Genomic DNA, 15,000 nt, shown 5'->3' with positions numbered 1-15,000 from the left:
GTCAGGGCTAGACGATATGGCTTTTTTTTAATATCACAGCAGTATGATGATTCTATGTGTTTACATTAAAACATTCTTCTTCATACTGCATTGATATGTACTACTTTTAAACTTTCATGCAGAGAGGGAAATCACCACTAAAAGTGTATTTATTAAACAGTTATTAAGCAGTGGCACAAACATTCATGTCATTTCCAAAACTGACAGTGCAAGATTGTCAGAGACATTTTAAAACAAGCTATGAGTGCACTTTTGTGCATGATGTCACTAAGATGACATATCAAAACAACACTAAATTAAGTGTACTTTTTGTACAGAACACCACTACAATAGTTAAAAACAAATAAAGTGCACTTTTGTGCATGATGTCACACAAGATATTTCAATAACAGTCAAATAAAAATGAGCTGCATAATAGGAAATCAAATAGTGTTTGTCCTTCACTATGTGGTAGGTTCCTGCAGACGTTATCTCCTTCTGTTGTTGACTAGTGTTTTTCATTCGGTGTTGATCTGAAAATGTTTGCCTCGATTTGGGTGTGTGGCACCGAACGGAGATGTTGACATGCGGAGTAAGCACTCTTCATTCTGCAGCAGGTGACTTTTCAAACGATGCTACATATTAGCAGTAATGCTACTTTTTCTAGCAACACTTTTGCCCCACACTTGACAAATTACGGTTGTCGGTTCGACATATTCCCGCTTGAAGCCAAACCACCGCCAGACGATGGACCCCCTGCTGTTTTTCTTGTAAATTAACTCTTCATTTGTTACCAGATTCACACCTTCTTTCTCTCATATTACCACTCGCACGGCTCCGCTAGCATCACAGCTAATGTTACCCATGCTGCTACCTCTGTGCTCCGCGAGGGCGTGTACGTATGTGACGTATGACGGGACAGTATGTGATGTATGTAAAAAGGTGCGCTTGTTTTACGTCTCTGAGAGAAGGAGAGACAAGAAAGAGGGAGAAGAGCCTCTAGTGCAGGGGTCGGGAACCTTTTTGGCTGAGAGAGCCATGAAAGCCAAATATTTCAAAGTGTATTTCCGTGAGAGCCATATCATAATTTTTAACACTGAATACAACTAAATGCGTGCATTTTTAAGTAAGACCAACATTTTTAGAGTATAATAAGTCTCTTATTTTTTTCAATAACATTGTTATTCTGAAGCTCTTTATGTTCCTATTTTTTTCCCCACTCCCTTGTCTGGTTTCCTTGGTTACTCATTTTGTCCACCTGTCTCTGGTGGACAAAATGCACGCTCACCTGCTTCCCGAGCACTAATCAAAATCAGTATTTAAGCTTGTCTTTGCCAGTCAGTCGCCCTGTGCTGACTTGATTCATGCCTTGCCATTGTTTCGTACTTCATGCCATGCCAAGTAAGTTTTGTTTGATTTAGTTTCATAGTCTGTTTATGCGTTAGCTTTGTTCCTTTATCTGAGAGCCAGATTCTGTCATCAAAAGAGCCACATCTGGCTCTAGAGCCATAGGTTCCCTACCCCTGATCTAGTGTAATGCCCGCAGCTAAAAGCAACTTAGTGAGAATGTATACTCCAATATCATGATATAGTCATTTTCTATATCGGACAAAGAAAAACCCGCGATATATCAAGCATATCGATATATCGCCCAGCCCGACTTCAAGGTACTCAAAGCGCTTTGACACTATTTCCACATTCACCCTTTCACACACACTGATGGCGGGAGCTGCCATGCAAGGCCCTAACCAGGACCCATCAGGAGCAAGGGTGAAGTGTCTTGTTCAAGGACACAACGGATGTGACAAAATCGGTAGAAGGTGGGGATTGGACCAGGAACCCTCAGGTTGCTGGCACAGCCACTCTCCCAAGAGCGCCACGCCGTCCCCAAAAAGTCCACCGAAAGTGTATTTATATAGCCCTAAATCTTGAGTATCTCAAAGGGCTGCAGAAGCCACAACGATCAGATCCCACAAGTATGAATGTAAGAATAGTTTGAATGTTGAAGCATTTGAATTTCCAGGAAAACCGGAATTTGGTTCGGAACTTGGGAAAGACTTTTGTGTTGAAGGTGGAATGGTTTGAATCGGTTGAAAAATGTTGGAATTGTGGTAGTGTGGGAATGAGGAAAATGTTCCTAAAAATGGAAAATTCTTAAAAATCCGGTACATTTTTTTTTAAAGTTTTTGAAAGCAAGCACACAGTTCTTGAACAGGCTGAATATTTTGAAGTTGGAACAGTTTCAGTGGGAGTTGTTGAACTTTAAAAAAAATGTCCCATCCTTTTCAATGGGAATTTCATGGAAATTTGGGGATTTTGGAAAAAGAGGGATTTTTTGGGGAAAATGCCCCAAAAAATTTGAATGTGTTGAAATGGTTGGTGGTGGAATTTTTCTAATCGGTCGATAAATGTTGAAGTAGTAACATTTTTAATTGAGAAATGGTATTGAGGAATTCCGGGAAAAACTGGGAATTTTTCCAGTCCGAAAAACAACTTTGTTAGGGGAATGTTTGGACGGTGGAACGGTTGAAGTGGGTTGAAAAATGTGGAAGGAGAAGTCGCCAGCAAAAAGGGTTTGAAAAAAAATGGAATTCTGTGAATTCCTGGAATTTTTTTTTTACTTGAAAAAATGATAGTTTCAATGTCCAGGATGAGTGGAATGGTTTGAATCGGTTGAAAAATGTTGGAATTGTGGTAGTGTGGGAATGAGGAAAATGTCCCTAAAAATGGAAAATTCTTAAAAATCCGGTACATTTTTTTTTACAGTTTTTGAAAGCAAGCACACAGTTCTTGAACAGGCTAAATGTTTTGAAGTTGGAACAGTTTTAGTGGGAGTTGTTGAACTTTAAAAAAATGTCCCATCCTTTTCAATGGGAATATCATGGAAATTTGGGGATTTCGGAAAAAGAGGGATTTTTTGGGGAAAATGCCCCAAAAAATTTGAATGTGTTGAAATGGTTGGTGGTGGAATTTTTCTAATCGGTCGATAAATGTTGAAGTAGTAACATTTTTAATTGAGAAATGGTATTGAGGAATTCCGGGAAAAACTGGGAATTTTTCCAGTCCGAAAAACAACTTTGTTAGGGGAATGTTTGGACGGTGGAACGGTTGAAGTGGGTTGAAAAATGTGGAAGGAGAAGTCGCCAGCAAAAAGGGTTTGAAAAAAAATGGAATTCTGTGAATTCCTGGAATTTTTTTTTTACTTGAAAAAATGATAGTTTCAATGTCCAGGATGAGTGGAATGGTTTGAATCGGATCGAAAAATGTGGACATGGTGGAAGTTTGAAAAATGGCCAATTCATTTTGAATGGGGAAAAATGTCCCGAAAAACCTGGAAATCTGGGAATTTGTCAAGGGAAAGTCCAAGGGCATGAGAAAACAATACACAAGTCTTTATCTCGGTGGGATGTAGGTGCGGAAGCTAGAGTCATACCAGTAACTCAAGTTTCTTCACCCCTGCTCTACCATCTGAGACACGCCACCCCGATACTAATACATATTTATTAATACATTAAAGTTCAGCCTCACTAAAGTGGTATGTTTTTGTTTTTCAACCTCTTGCAGGTTTCTGTACTCTGACGAAGTTCAGATCGGGCCAGAGACCGTCATGACCACGCTGTACACCGCCAAGAAGTATGCGGTGCCGGCCCTGGAGGCGCACTGTGTGGAGTTCCTCAAGAAGAACCTGAGGGCAGACAACGCCTTCATGCTGCTCACACAGGTCACATGATCCCACCTGTTGTGTTGTGTTCCCCTCACCACCTTTATGGTCGTGTTCAACGTCTGTTCCAGCCATCTCTCGTTAATTACAGTTAATTGGGGCCGACGTGACCGTGAAGTAGGATTATTATTATTTAAAAATACATTTTTAAAGCGCATAAATTAACTTTTTCTTCTTGAGGGTTCTTGAGGGTGCATGGGAGTTTGCCCAACCAGTCTACATGTGCTTTGTGGACTTGGAGAAGGCATTGGACCGTGTCCCTCGGGAAGTCCTGTGGGGAGTGCTCAGAGAGTATGGGGTATCGGACTGTCTTATTGTGGCGGTCCGCTCCCTGTATGATCAGTGCGAGAGCTGGGTCCGCATTGCCGGCGGTAAGTCGGACACGTTTCCAGTGAGGGTTGGACTCCGCCAAGGCTGTCCTTTGTCACCCATTCTGTTCATAACTTTTATGGACAGAATTTCTAGGCGCAGTCAAGGCGTTGAGGGGTTCCGGTTTGGTGACCGCAGGATTAGGTCCCTGCTTTTTGCAGATGATGTGGTCCTGATGGCTTCATCTGACCGGGATCTTCAGCTCTCGCTGGATCGGTTCGCAGCCGAGTGTGAAGCGACCGGAATGAGAATCAGCACCTCCAAGGTTCTCGCCCGGAAAAGGGTAGTATGCCATCTCCGGGTTGGGGAGGAGACCCTGCCCCAAGTGGAGGAGTTCAACTACCTAGGAGTCTTGTTCACGAGTGAGGGAAGAGTGGATCGTGAGATCGACAGGCGGATCGGTGCGGCGTCTTCAGTAATGCGGACGTTGTACCGATCCGTTGTGGTGAAGAAGGAGCTGAGCCGGAAGGCAAAGCTCTCAATTTACCGGTCGATCTACGTTCCCATCCTCACCTCTGGTCATGAGCTTTGGGTCATGACCGAAAGGATAAGATCACGGGTACAAGCGGCCGAAATTAGTTTCCTCCGCCGTGTGGCGGGGCTCTCCCTTAGAGATAGGGTGAGAAGCTCTGCCATCCGGGAGGAACTCAAAGTAAAGCCGCTGCTCCTCCACATGGAGAGGAGCTAGATGAGGTGGTTCGGGCATCTGGTCAGGATGCCACCCGAACGCCTCCCTAGGGAGGTGTTTAGGGCACGTCCAACCGGTAGGAGGCCACGGGGAAGACCCAGGACACGTTGGGAAGACTATGTCTCCCGGCTGGCCTGGGAACGCCTCGGGATCCCCCGGGAAGAGCTAGACGAAGTGGCTGGGGAGAGGGAATTCTGGGTTTCCCTGCTTAGGCTGTTGCCCCCGCGACCCGACCTCGGATAAGCGGAAGATGATGGATGGATGGATGGATGGAAATTAACTTTTTTATGAGTTTCTAAAAAGTCCCCTACAGCGGAGCCAATGTGAGCTCCACTATTCCGCCCATAAAATTGGATACATAAGCATTCAAAAGTGCCAACTATACTCAATTTACATTTGGTGCCTTGAATATTAACACGTATTAGTGATATTGTTGTTATTATTAGTGTTAACACAGACAAACTATTTATCGCGGCGCCGTGATCACTTCCTGTGTGTCTGTTTACATCGTCGAGTGGTCTGCTGCTTCCTCGCTTCCCTGTGAGTTTATTGTAGATCATAAATCATGCATCTTAGACTTCCTTTTGTTGTCATTCAAATTTGAACTTTGCAGTACAGATAAGAACACAATTTTGTTGCATTAGCTCAGGGTTAGGGAACCTGTCGCTCTTTTGATGACTGCATCTGGCTCTCGGATAAATCGGAGCTAACATTGCTTAACACGATAAGTAATGACTAATTCCACTTGTGATCACAGTGTTAAAAATAACGTTCAAAATATTAAACATGCTCATGCATTTGAATCCATCCATCTTTTTTCTACCGCACTTTATTATTTTTTTTTTTAGGGCTTGCCCTCCTGGGGGTTCTTCAGACCACCAAGCACCGACATGAAAGCCTGTTTCAGGGTTACGATATTGTTTTATTTTTCAATGAGTCTCTCAGTTGCTTTCCAGCAATTGTCTTTTTCTCTTTCGTTCTCGCTCGCACTCTGGCTCCAGCTCCAACCCTGTCTCTCCTCCTGGCTGCTGCTTATAACAGAGCGACAGGTGATTAGGTAACAAGGCCCAGGTGTGTTGTCTACGCACCTGTCGCTGATTTCGAGGCCGGTTCTGGCACGCTTCGCTGCAGGTCCGCAGGCCACGCCCCTCCACAGTTAGCTTCAGAATATCAATGTTATTACAAAGAATAAGAGACCTATTATACTCTAGTAATGTTGGTCTAACTTAAAAATGCACGCGTTTAGTTGTGTTCAGTGTTGAAAAAAAAATTATATGGCTCTTACGGAAATACATTTTAAAATATTCGGATTCTTGGCTCTCTCAGCCAAAAAGGTTCCCGACCCCTGCATTAGCTCATAGTAGTGTAGGATAAAAGAGCGATTGATTCAAACTTTTATTAGTAGATTGCACAGAACAGTACATATTCCGTACAATTGACCACTAAATGGTAACACCCCAATAAGTTTTTCAACTTGTTTAAGTCGGGGTCCACATTAATCAATTCATGGTACAATAAGATGCAGATATAAATAAATAGATTACTGTACTTTGCACTTTTGCATATGCATCCACTTTTATGGATGTATGTTATGTTGTGTTTATATTTATATATCTCACCTTGACAGTAGGCCTACTCGGTGGCCTAGTGGTTAGAGTGCCCGCCCTGAGATTGGTAGGTTGTGAGTCTTACTAAAGACTATAAAAATGGGAGCCATTACCTCCCTGCTTGGCACTCAGCATCAAGGCTTAAAATTGGGGGTTAAATCACCAAAAATATTTCCCGGGCGTGGCCACCGCTGCTGCTCACTGCTCCCCTCAACTCCCAGGGGGTGATCAAGGGTGATGGGTCAAATGCAGAGAATAATTTCGACACACCTCGTGTGTTTGACAATCATTGGTACTTTAACTTTAACTTGGGGCGGCATAGCTCGGTTGGTAGAGTGGCCGTGCCAGCAACTTGAGGGTTGCAGGTTCGATTCCCGCTTCCGCCATCCTAGTCACTGCCGTTGTGTCCTTGGGCAAGACACTTTACCCACCTGCTCCCAGTGCCACCCACACTGGTTTAAATGTAACTTAGATAGTGGGTTTCACTATGTAAAGCGTTTTGAGTCACTAGAGAACAGCGCTATATAAATATAATTCACACTTCACTTCAACTTTAGATGGCTGAGGATATAATCCAACAAGTTGGGACACTTTGACAGCCATTTAGGAGCTGGAACTGGTGAAGATGACACAAAAAGCAATTGTCCCTCCCACCCGGTTTCTTCGTGGGAATTATGAGACATTTTTCATCTAAATTGGAATATATGAACATCCGAAAAGTCTGCATCTAATGACAGCAGACCTTGTACAGTAAGTGATGATTTATTAAGTTTGTTGGCTCTCATGAAGTCTGCAGTGAGTAATAATCAGTAATGAAGAAAAAAAAGCAAATGTCGTGATGTTTTTTTAAATGAATGCGCCTTGTATGCTTAAAATAATTAAAATAAGTAAATATTGTCAGGTTCAAACACTGACGACATCTATAAAACAAGACATGAAGCAAAGAATTAAACGGAGACGGAATTAAATTTGGCTCAATTTGAGGAGAAACGTCTGGGCGGTACTCTTGTACAGTCTCCGGCACGCACTGGCGAAAGTTTGTACGCCACCTCTTTTATTTGGACTTTCCCTCATTACATGGCAACAGCTGTTTCTAAGGGACGCGGGTCGTAAACAGCCATCGCCTTTGTTTACAACACTTCAAAAGAAAAGGTCGCAAACAGTTCACAGAAAAGCTCATAAAACAGGTCGCCTTGGGGGGGTGTCGGGCCCTGCTTCCTCTCCGCTTTGTAGTTCTTGGGTCAGACAATATCTTTCTGTTGATTACAATACATGAAAGAAACAGAACCCATTCACGTTGCTTCCCATCCTACACAGTGGAGTTTTACAAGCCTTTTTCTTGGTAGGTTCACAGACAGCTTTTGTTTTCTCGCCGGGAACTCATTTCAACACAATTCTGACAATTAAATATTATAAATGTTACCACATTACATATAAACTTACATCATGTATATAAAACCTTAATGGAAGTGTGTGTGAATGTTTTAGGGGGTTTAGAGGCAGAATTGAGGGACCCACATTGTAAGCTGACTTTTGATCACATTTAATTACCTAATTTCCTTGAATTATATATTATATTATATTATATTATATTATATAGTATGTGCCTGCATAGACTTACTGCCGGGTCAAACTTTTTTAGCAAACTAATTAGCGCATGCTTAGCATTACCACCGGCTCAGAATTAACGCCGGGTCAAACTCGTTTTGCAAAATATTATTTTTATTAGCGCGTGTCTAGAATTTCCGCACGGTCAAACTCGTCACGTCATGAGTGACACTTCACCTGTCATCATTTTCAAAATGGAGGAGGCTGATTTCAATCATTTGACATCGCATAAAAGGAAGAAGATTAAGAGCTATTCAGTAGGATTTAAGGTCCAAGCTATTGAATATGCTAAAAAGAACAGTAAGCAGCTATGTTTTATTAGTATCAATCAATGTTTATTTTTATATAGCCCCAAATCACAAATGTCTCAAAGGATTGCACAAATCATTACGACTACAACATCCTCGGAAGAACCCACAAAAGGGCAAGGAAAACTCACACCCAGTGAGCAGGGAGAATTCACATCCAGTGGGACGCCAGTGACAATGCTGACTATGAGAAACCTTGGAGAGGACCTTAGATGTGGGCAACCCCCCCCACCCCCCCTCTAGGGGACCGAAAGCAATGGATGTCGAGCGGGTCTAACATGATGCTGTGAAAGTTCAATCCATAGTGGCTCCAACACAGCCGTGAGAGTTCAGTTCAAAGCGGATCCAAGACAGCAGCGAGAGTCCCGTCCACAGGAGACCATCCCAAGCGGAGGCGGATCAGCAGCGTAGAGATGTCCCCAATCGATACAGGCGAGCGGTCCATTCTGGGTCCCGACGAGCGGCCCATCCTGGGTCTCGACTCTGGACAGCCAGTATTCATCCATGGTCATCGGACCGGACCCCCTCCACAAGGGAGGGGGGGACATAGGAGAAAGAAAAGAAGCGGCAGATCAACTGGTCTAAAAAGGAGGTCTATTTAAAGGCTAGAGTATACAGATGAGTTTTAAGGTGAGACTTAAATGCTTCTATATACCGTAGCTGCGTGTGTCAAATATGAGTCATTAAATGACTACCGCCTCCTGGTGGTAGAGGGCGCTAGTGATCCTTCTTGCGACTACTCGGAAGAAGTGACAACAAGCAGCGACCGTTAAATTTTTTCCTCTCCCCTGCACTTTTAACATGGAGGATTACATATCTAAAATGAAAACTTGTGTCTTTCTGTTTCAGGCGCGCTTGTTCGACGAGCCTCAACTGGCCAGCCTCTGCCTGGAAAACATCGATAAGAACACCGGAGACGCTCTCGCCGCCGAGGGCTTCACCGACATCGACCTTGGTACCGCAGCCCGCCGTGCCTTTTAAACGGCGCCAAGTTGCATTACATGTCATCTCCAATTTGCGCCCTTGTAGACACGCTGATGGCCGTGTTGGAGAGGGACACCCTCGGCGTGCGGGAGGTGCGTTTGTTTGGCGCCGCTGTGCGTTGGGCTGAGGCGGAGGCCCACAGGCAGCAGCTGCAGCCCACCCCGGAGAACAAGCGCAAAGTGCTGGGCAAGGCCCTCACTCTCATCCGCTTCCCTCTCATGACCATCGAAGAGTTTGCGGCAGGTAAGAAAAAAAAAAGAAAGGAGGCGTGTTTAAAAATGAAATGTTCTTATTTAAACGGGGATAGCAGGTCCATTCTATGTGTCATACTTGATCATTTCGCCATATTTGTGCTGAAAGGATTTAGTAGAGAACATCGATGATAAAGTTCACAATTTTGGTCGCTAATAAAAAAGCCTTGCCTGTACCGGAAGTAGCAGATGATGTGCGCGTGACGTCACGGGTTGTGGAGCTCCTCACATCTGAACATTGTTTACAATCATGGCCACCAGCAGCGAGAGCCATTCGGACCGAGAAAGCGACGATTTCCCCATTAATTTGAGCGAGGATGAAAGATTTGTGGATGAGGAAAGTGAGAGTGAAGGATTAAAAAAAAAGACGAGGGCAGTGGGATTCAGATGTCATTAGACACATTTACTAGTGTAGCCGAGTGTCCTGTGTCTGCCTATACTATGTAATTCTATAATAGAATAATAAACGGGAGACATTAGAGCAGGTCCGGAAGCCACCGCTTCTTTGATGTGATCCACCAACCGGTATAGCTCGGTTGGTAGAGTGGCCATGCCAGCAACTTGAGGGTTGCAGGTTCGATTCCCGCTTCCGCCATCCTAGTCACTGCCGTTGTGTCCTTGGGCAAGACACTTTACCCACCTGCTCCGAGCGCCACCCACACTGGTTTAAATGTAACTTAGATATTGGGTTTCACTATGTAAAGCGCTTTGAGTCACTAGAGAAAAGCGCTATATAAATATAATTCACTTCACTTCCTTTACACCTCTCGCTCCACAACCACACACCCTACGTCACAGCCATTCGGACCGAGAAAGCGACGATTTCCCCATTAATTTGAGCGAGGATGAAAGTTTTGTGGATGAGGAAAGTGAGAGTGAAGGATTTAAAAAAAAGACGAGGGCAGTGGGAGCGATTCAGATGTCATTAGACACATTTACTAGTGTAGCCGAGTGTCCTGTGTCTGCCTATACAATGTAATTCTATAATAGAATAATAAACGGGAGACATTAGAGCAGGTCCGGTAGCCACCGCTTCTTTGATGTGATCCACCAACCGGTATAGCTCGGTTGGTAGAGTGGCCGTGCCAGCAACTTGAGGGTTGCAGGTTCGATTCTCGCTTCCGCCATCCTAGTCACTGCCGTTGTGTCCTTGGGCAAGACACTTTACCCACCTGCTCCCAGCGCCACCCACACTGGTTTAAATGTAACTTAGATACTGGGTTTCACTATGTAAAGCGCTTTGAGTCACTAGAGAAAAAGCGCTATATAAATATAATTCACTTCACTTCCTTCACACCTCTCGCTCCACAACCACACACCCTACGTCACAGCCATTCGGACCGAGAAAGCGACGATTTCCCCATTAATTTGAGCGAGGATGAAAGATTTGTGGATGAGGAAAGTGGGAGTGAAGGACTAGAAAAAAAAAAAAAGACTATTCAGTGGGAGCGTTTCAGATGTTATTAGACAAATTTACTAGGAAAATTCTGGAAAATACCTTATCTGCTTATTGTGTTACTAGTGTTTTAGTGAGATTATATGGTCGTACCTGTACAACCTGAAGGTCGGCCCCGTACCTTTCTTCAGCACCAGTCGACGGGCGGTGGCGATGCCCATCTCTGCCCTTTGCAAGAGACCCTCTTCGAAACACGATCTTTCGAAAGGGTCGCTGCCTAATACACTGTACTTTGTGTGTGTGTGGTCCAATCCAACCATTAGTGAATTATATTTATATAGCGCTTTTCTCTAGTGACTCAAAGCGCTTAGTGAAACCCAATATCTAAGTTACATTTAAACCGGTGTTGGTGGCACTGGGAGCAGGTGGGTAAAGTGTCTTGCCCAGGGACACAACGGCAGTTACTAGGAAGGCGTAAGCGGGAATCGAACTTGCAACCCTCAAGTTGCTGGCACGGCCACTCTACCAACCGAGCTATACCGCCCCTGGTTGCTTGACCGCTCTGTTCCGTAGTAAAGCCTCACCGTCATCTTTCGGGAATGTAAACAATGAAACACCGGCTGTGTTTGTGTTGCTAAAGGCGGCCGCAACACACCGCTTCCCACCTACAGCTTTCTTCTTTGATGTCTCCATTTTTCATTGAACAAATTGCAAAAGATTCAGTAACACAGAAGTCCAGAATACTGTGGAATTATGCGATGAAAACAGACGACTTGGGAACGATGCCGGAACAAAATGTCCTCTACAATGCGTGACATCACGGACACACGTCATCATACCGCGACGTTTCATCAGGATATTTCGGCGCGAAATTTAAAATTGCAATTTAGTCAACTAAAAAGGCTGTATTGGCATGTGTTGCAATGTTAATATTTCATCATTGATATATAAACTATCAGACTGCGTGGTCGCTAGTAGTGGCTTTCAGTAGGCCTTTAAACCTCACGTTCCAAAGAGCCCTCAGACCCAGGCTGTGTTTTACCTTCACCAGTGCCAGCCCAGTCCAGTATTTTGACCGACCGAGAGGTGGTGAGCCTCTTCCTCCACTTCACGGTCAACCCCAAGCCGCGTGTGGACTTCATCGACCGGCCTCGCTGCTGCCTGCGCGGCAAGGAGTGCAGCATCACCCGCTTTGGACAGGTGGAGAGTCGCTGGGGCTACAGCGGGACGAGCGACCGCATACGGTGCGACTTTATAACACCCTAACCTGGGTCTTGTGTGCCGGACCGCTCATGTGAATCTTTAACTTACATATCCTCAGGTTCTCAGTCAACAGAAGGATTTTTGTGGTCGGGTTCGGCCTGTACGGCTCAATACACGGACCCACAGACTACCAAGTCAACATACAGGTACCATCAGGACCTTGCTGTGTTGTGTAGTCTTCATGTGAGCCCAGCTGCTCTTTCTGCAGATTATTCACACAGACAGCAACACGGTACTGGGCCAGAACGAAACAGGCTTCAGCTGCGACGGTTCCGCCAACACCTTCCGAGTCATGTTCAAGGAGCCGGTGGAGATTCTGCCCAACGTCAACTACACGGCCTGTGCCACACTCAAGGTGTGTACACCGCCTTTTTACAAAGTGGGCTGGGAGCTTAGCTGTTTCACTTAGAGCACCGGTGCTACTCGTTTGAGCAGAACTCTGAAACAGTCCAGTTCATAGTGGATCTAACATAATAGTGAGAGAGTCCAGTCCATAGTGGATCTAACATAATAGTGTGAGAGTCCAGTCCATAGTGGATCTAACATAATAGTGAGAGAGTCCAGTCCATAGTGGATCTAACATAATAGTGTGAGAGTCCAGTCCATAGTGGATCTAACATAATAGTGTGAGAGTCCAGTCCATAGTGGATCTAACATAATAGTGAGAGAGTCCAGTCCATAGTGGATCTAACATAATAGTGTGAGAGTCCAGTCCATAGTGGATCTAACATAATAGTGTGAGAGTCTAGTCCATAGTGGATCTAACATAATAGTGAGAGTCCAGTCCATAGTGGATCTAACATAATAGTGAGAGTCCAGTCCATAGTGGATCTAACATAATAGTGTGAGAGTCCAGTCCATAGTGGGTAATAGTGTGAGAGTCCAGTCCATAGTGGATCTAACATAATAGTGTGAGAGTCCAGTCCATAGTGGATCTAACATAATAGTTAAGAGTCCAGTCCATAGTGGATCTAACATAATAGTGTGAGAGTCCAGTCCATAGTGGATCTAACATAATAGTGTGAGAGTCCAGTCCATAGTGGATCTAACATAATAGTGAGAGTCCAGTCCATAGTGGATCTAACATAATAGTGAGAGTCCAGTCCATAGTGGATCTAACATAATAGTGAGAGTCCAGTTCATTGTGGATTTAACATAATATTGTGAAAGTCCAGTCCATAGTGGATTTAATATAATAGTGAGAGTCCAGTCCATAGTGGATCTAACATAATAGTGTGAGAGTCCAGTCCATAGTGGATCTAACATAATAGTGAGAGTCCAGTCCATAGTGGATCTAACATAATAGTGAGAGTCCAGTTCATTGTGGATCTAACATAGTAGTGAGAGTCCAGTCCATAGTGGATCTAACATAATAGTGAGAGTCCAGTCCATAGTGGATCTAACATAATAGTGTGAGAGTCCAGTCCATAGTGGATCTAACATAACAGTGAGAGTCCAGTCCATAGTGGATCTAACATAATAGTGAGAGTCCAGTCCATAGTGGATCTAACATAACAGTGAGAGTCCAGTCCATAGTGGATCTAACATAATATTGAGAGTCCAATCCATAGTGGATCTAACATAATAGTGAGAGTCCAGTCCATAGTGGATCTAACATAATAGTGTGAGAGTCCAGTCCATAGTGGATCTAACATAATAGTGAGAGAGTCCAGTCCATAGTGGATCTAACATAATAGTGTGAGAGTCCAGTCCATAGTGGATCGAACATAATAGTGTGAGAGTCCAGTCCATAGTGGATCTAACATAATAGTGTGAAAGTCCAGTCCATAGTGGATCTAACATAATAGTGTGAGAGTCCAGTCCATAATGGATTTAACATAATAGTGAGAGTCCAGTCCATAGTGGATCTAACATAATAGTGTGAGAGTCCAGTCCATAGTGGATCTAACATAATAGTGAGAGTCCAGTCCATAGTGGATCGAACATAATAGTGTGAGAGTCCAGTCCATAGTGGATCGAACATAATAGTGTGAGAGTCCAGTCCATAGTGGATCTAACACAATAGTGAGAGTCCAGTCCATAGTGGATCTAACATAATAGTGGGAGTCCAGTCCATAGTGGATCTAAAATAATAGTGAGAGTCCAGTCCATAGTGGATCTAAAATAATAGTGAGAGTCCAGTCCATAGTGGATCTAAAATAATAGTGAGAGTCCAGTCCATAGTGGATCTAACATAATAGTGAGAGTCCGGTCCATAGTGGATCTAACATAATAGTGAGAGTCCAGTCCATAGTGGATCTAAAATAATAGTGAGAGTCCAGTCCATAGTGGATCTAAAATAATAGTGAGAGTCCAGTCCATAGTGGGGCCAGCACTTTTTCCATGGCCACCGGTCCTGTGCCCCTGCCCCCCCACAACAAGGGAGAGGGGGGCAGAGCAGAAAAGAAAAGAAACGGCAGATCAACTCGTCTAAAAAGGCTAGAGTATACAAATGAGTTTTAAGATGGGACTTAAATGCTTCTACTGAAGTAGCATCTCTAACTCATTCCCGGGTTCTGGAGCCCCAATAGAAAACACTCTACAGCCTGCAGAATTATGACGTGGGGTAAGTTTTTTTTAGGAGTTGGGCTTGGCCCCTTAGTTCCAGTGAAAGGAACTTTGAATGCTCCAGGATACCAAAACATTTTGGACAATTCCATGGGACGTCACGTCAAGTTCACTTTCGAGTCAAGGCAGGTGGCCAAAATACTTCTAGTTGGTTAGAAAGGATTTTATATTGCGAAGAATATTACCAACATAATCCACTCTGTGATGTTTGCCTTGGTTTTAATTATCGGCTCCCTCTCTCCCTCCTGCAGGGCCCAG

The 15,000-nt window shown here is 44.1% G+C and overlaps 1 protein-coding gene across 1 annotated transcript in view; it reads left to right on the top strand.

Moving 5' to 3' along the window:
• LOC133568058 (BTB/POZ domain-containing protein 2-like) overlaps positions 1-15,000 on the top strand; it is a 19,412-nt gene that overhangs the window by 3,666 nt on the left and 746 nt on the right. The window contains exons 3-9 of the mRNA XM_061919763.1: positions 3,544-3,700; positions 9,130-9,235; positions 9,310-9,507; positions 11,963-12,155; positions 12,233-12,320; positions 12,383-12,529; positions 14,994-15,000. The exon at positions 14,994-15,000 is cut by the window's right edge and continues 746 nt beyond it. Of these exons, the coding sequence (XP_061775747.1) occupies positions 3,544-3,700; positions 9,130-9,235; positions 9,310-9,507; positions 11,963-12,155; positions 12,233-12,320; positions 12,383-12,529; positions 14,994-15,000 (896 nt within the window). The remainder of the gene's footprint in view (positions 1-3,543; positions 3,701-9,129; positions 9,236-9,309; positions 9,508-11,962; positions 12,156-12,232; positions 12,321-12,382; positions 12,530-14,993) is intronic.

This window comes from Nerophis ophidion, linkage group LG14, assembly GCF_033978795.1.
Source record: "Nerophis ophidion isolate RoL-2023_Sa linkage group LG14, RoL_Noph_v1.0, whole genome shotgun sequence".
NCBI classification, from domain to species: Eukaryota; Metazoa; Chordata; class Actinopteri; order Syngnathiformes; family Syngnathidae; genus Nerophis; species Nerophis ophidion.
The sequence above is the reverse complement of the archived record's forward strand: the minus strand, read 5'-3'. Positions and strand labels throughout refer to the sequence as shown.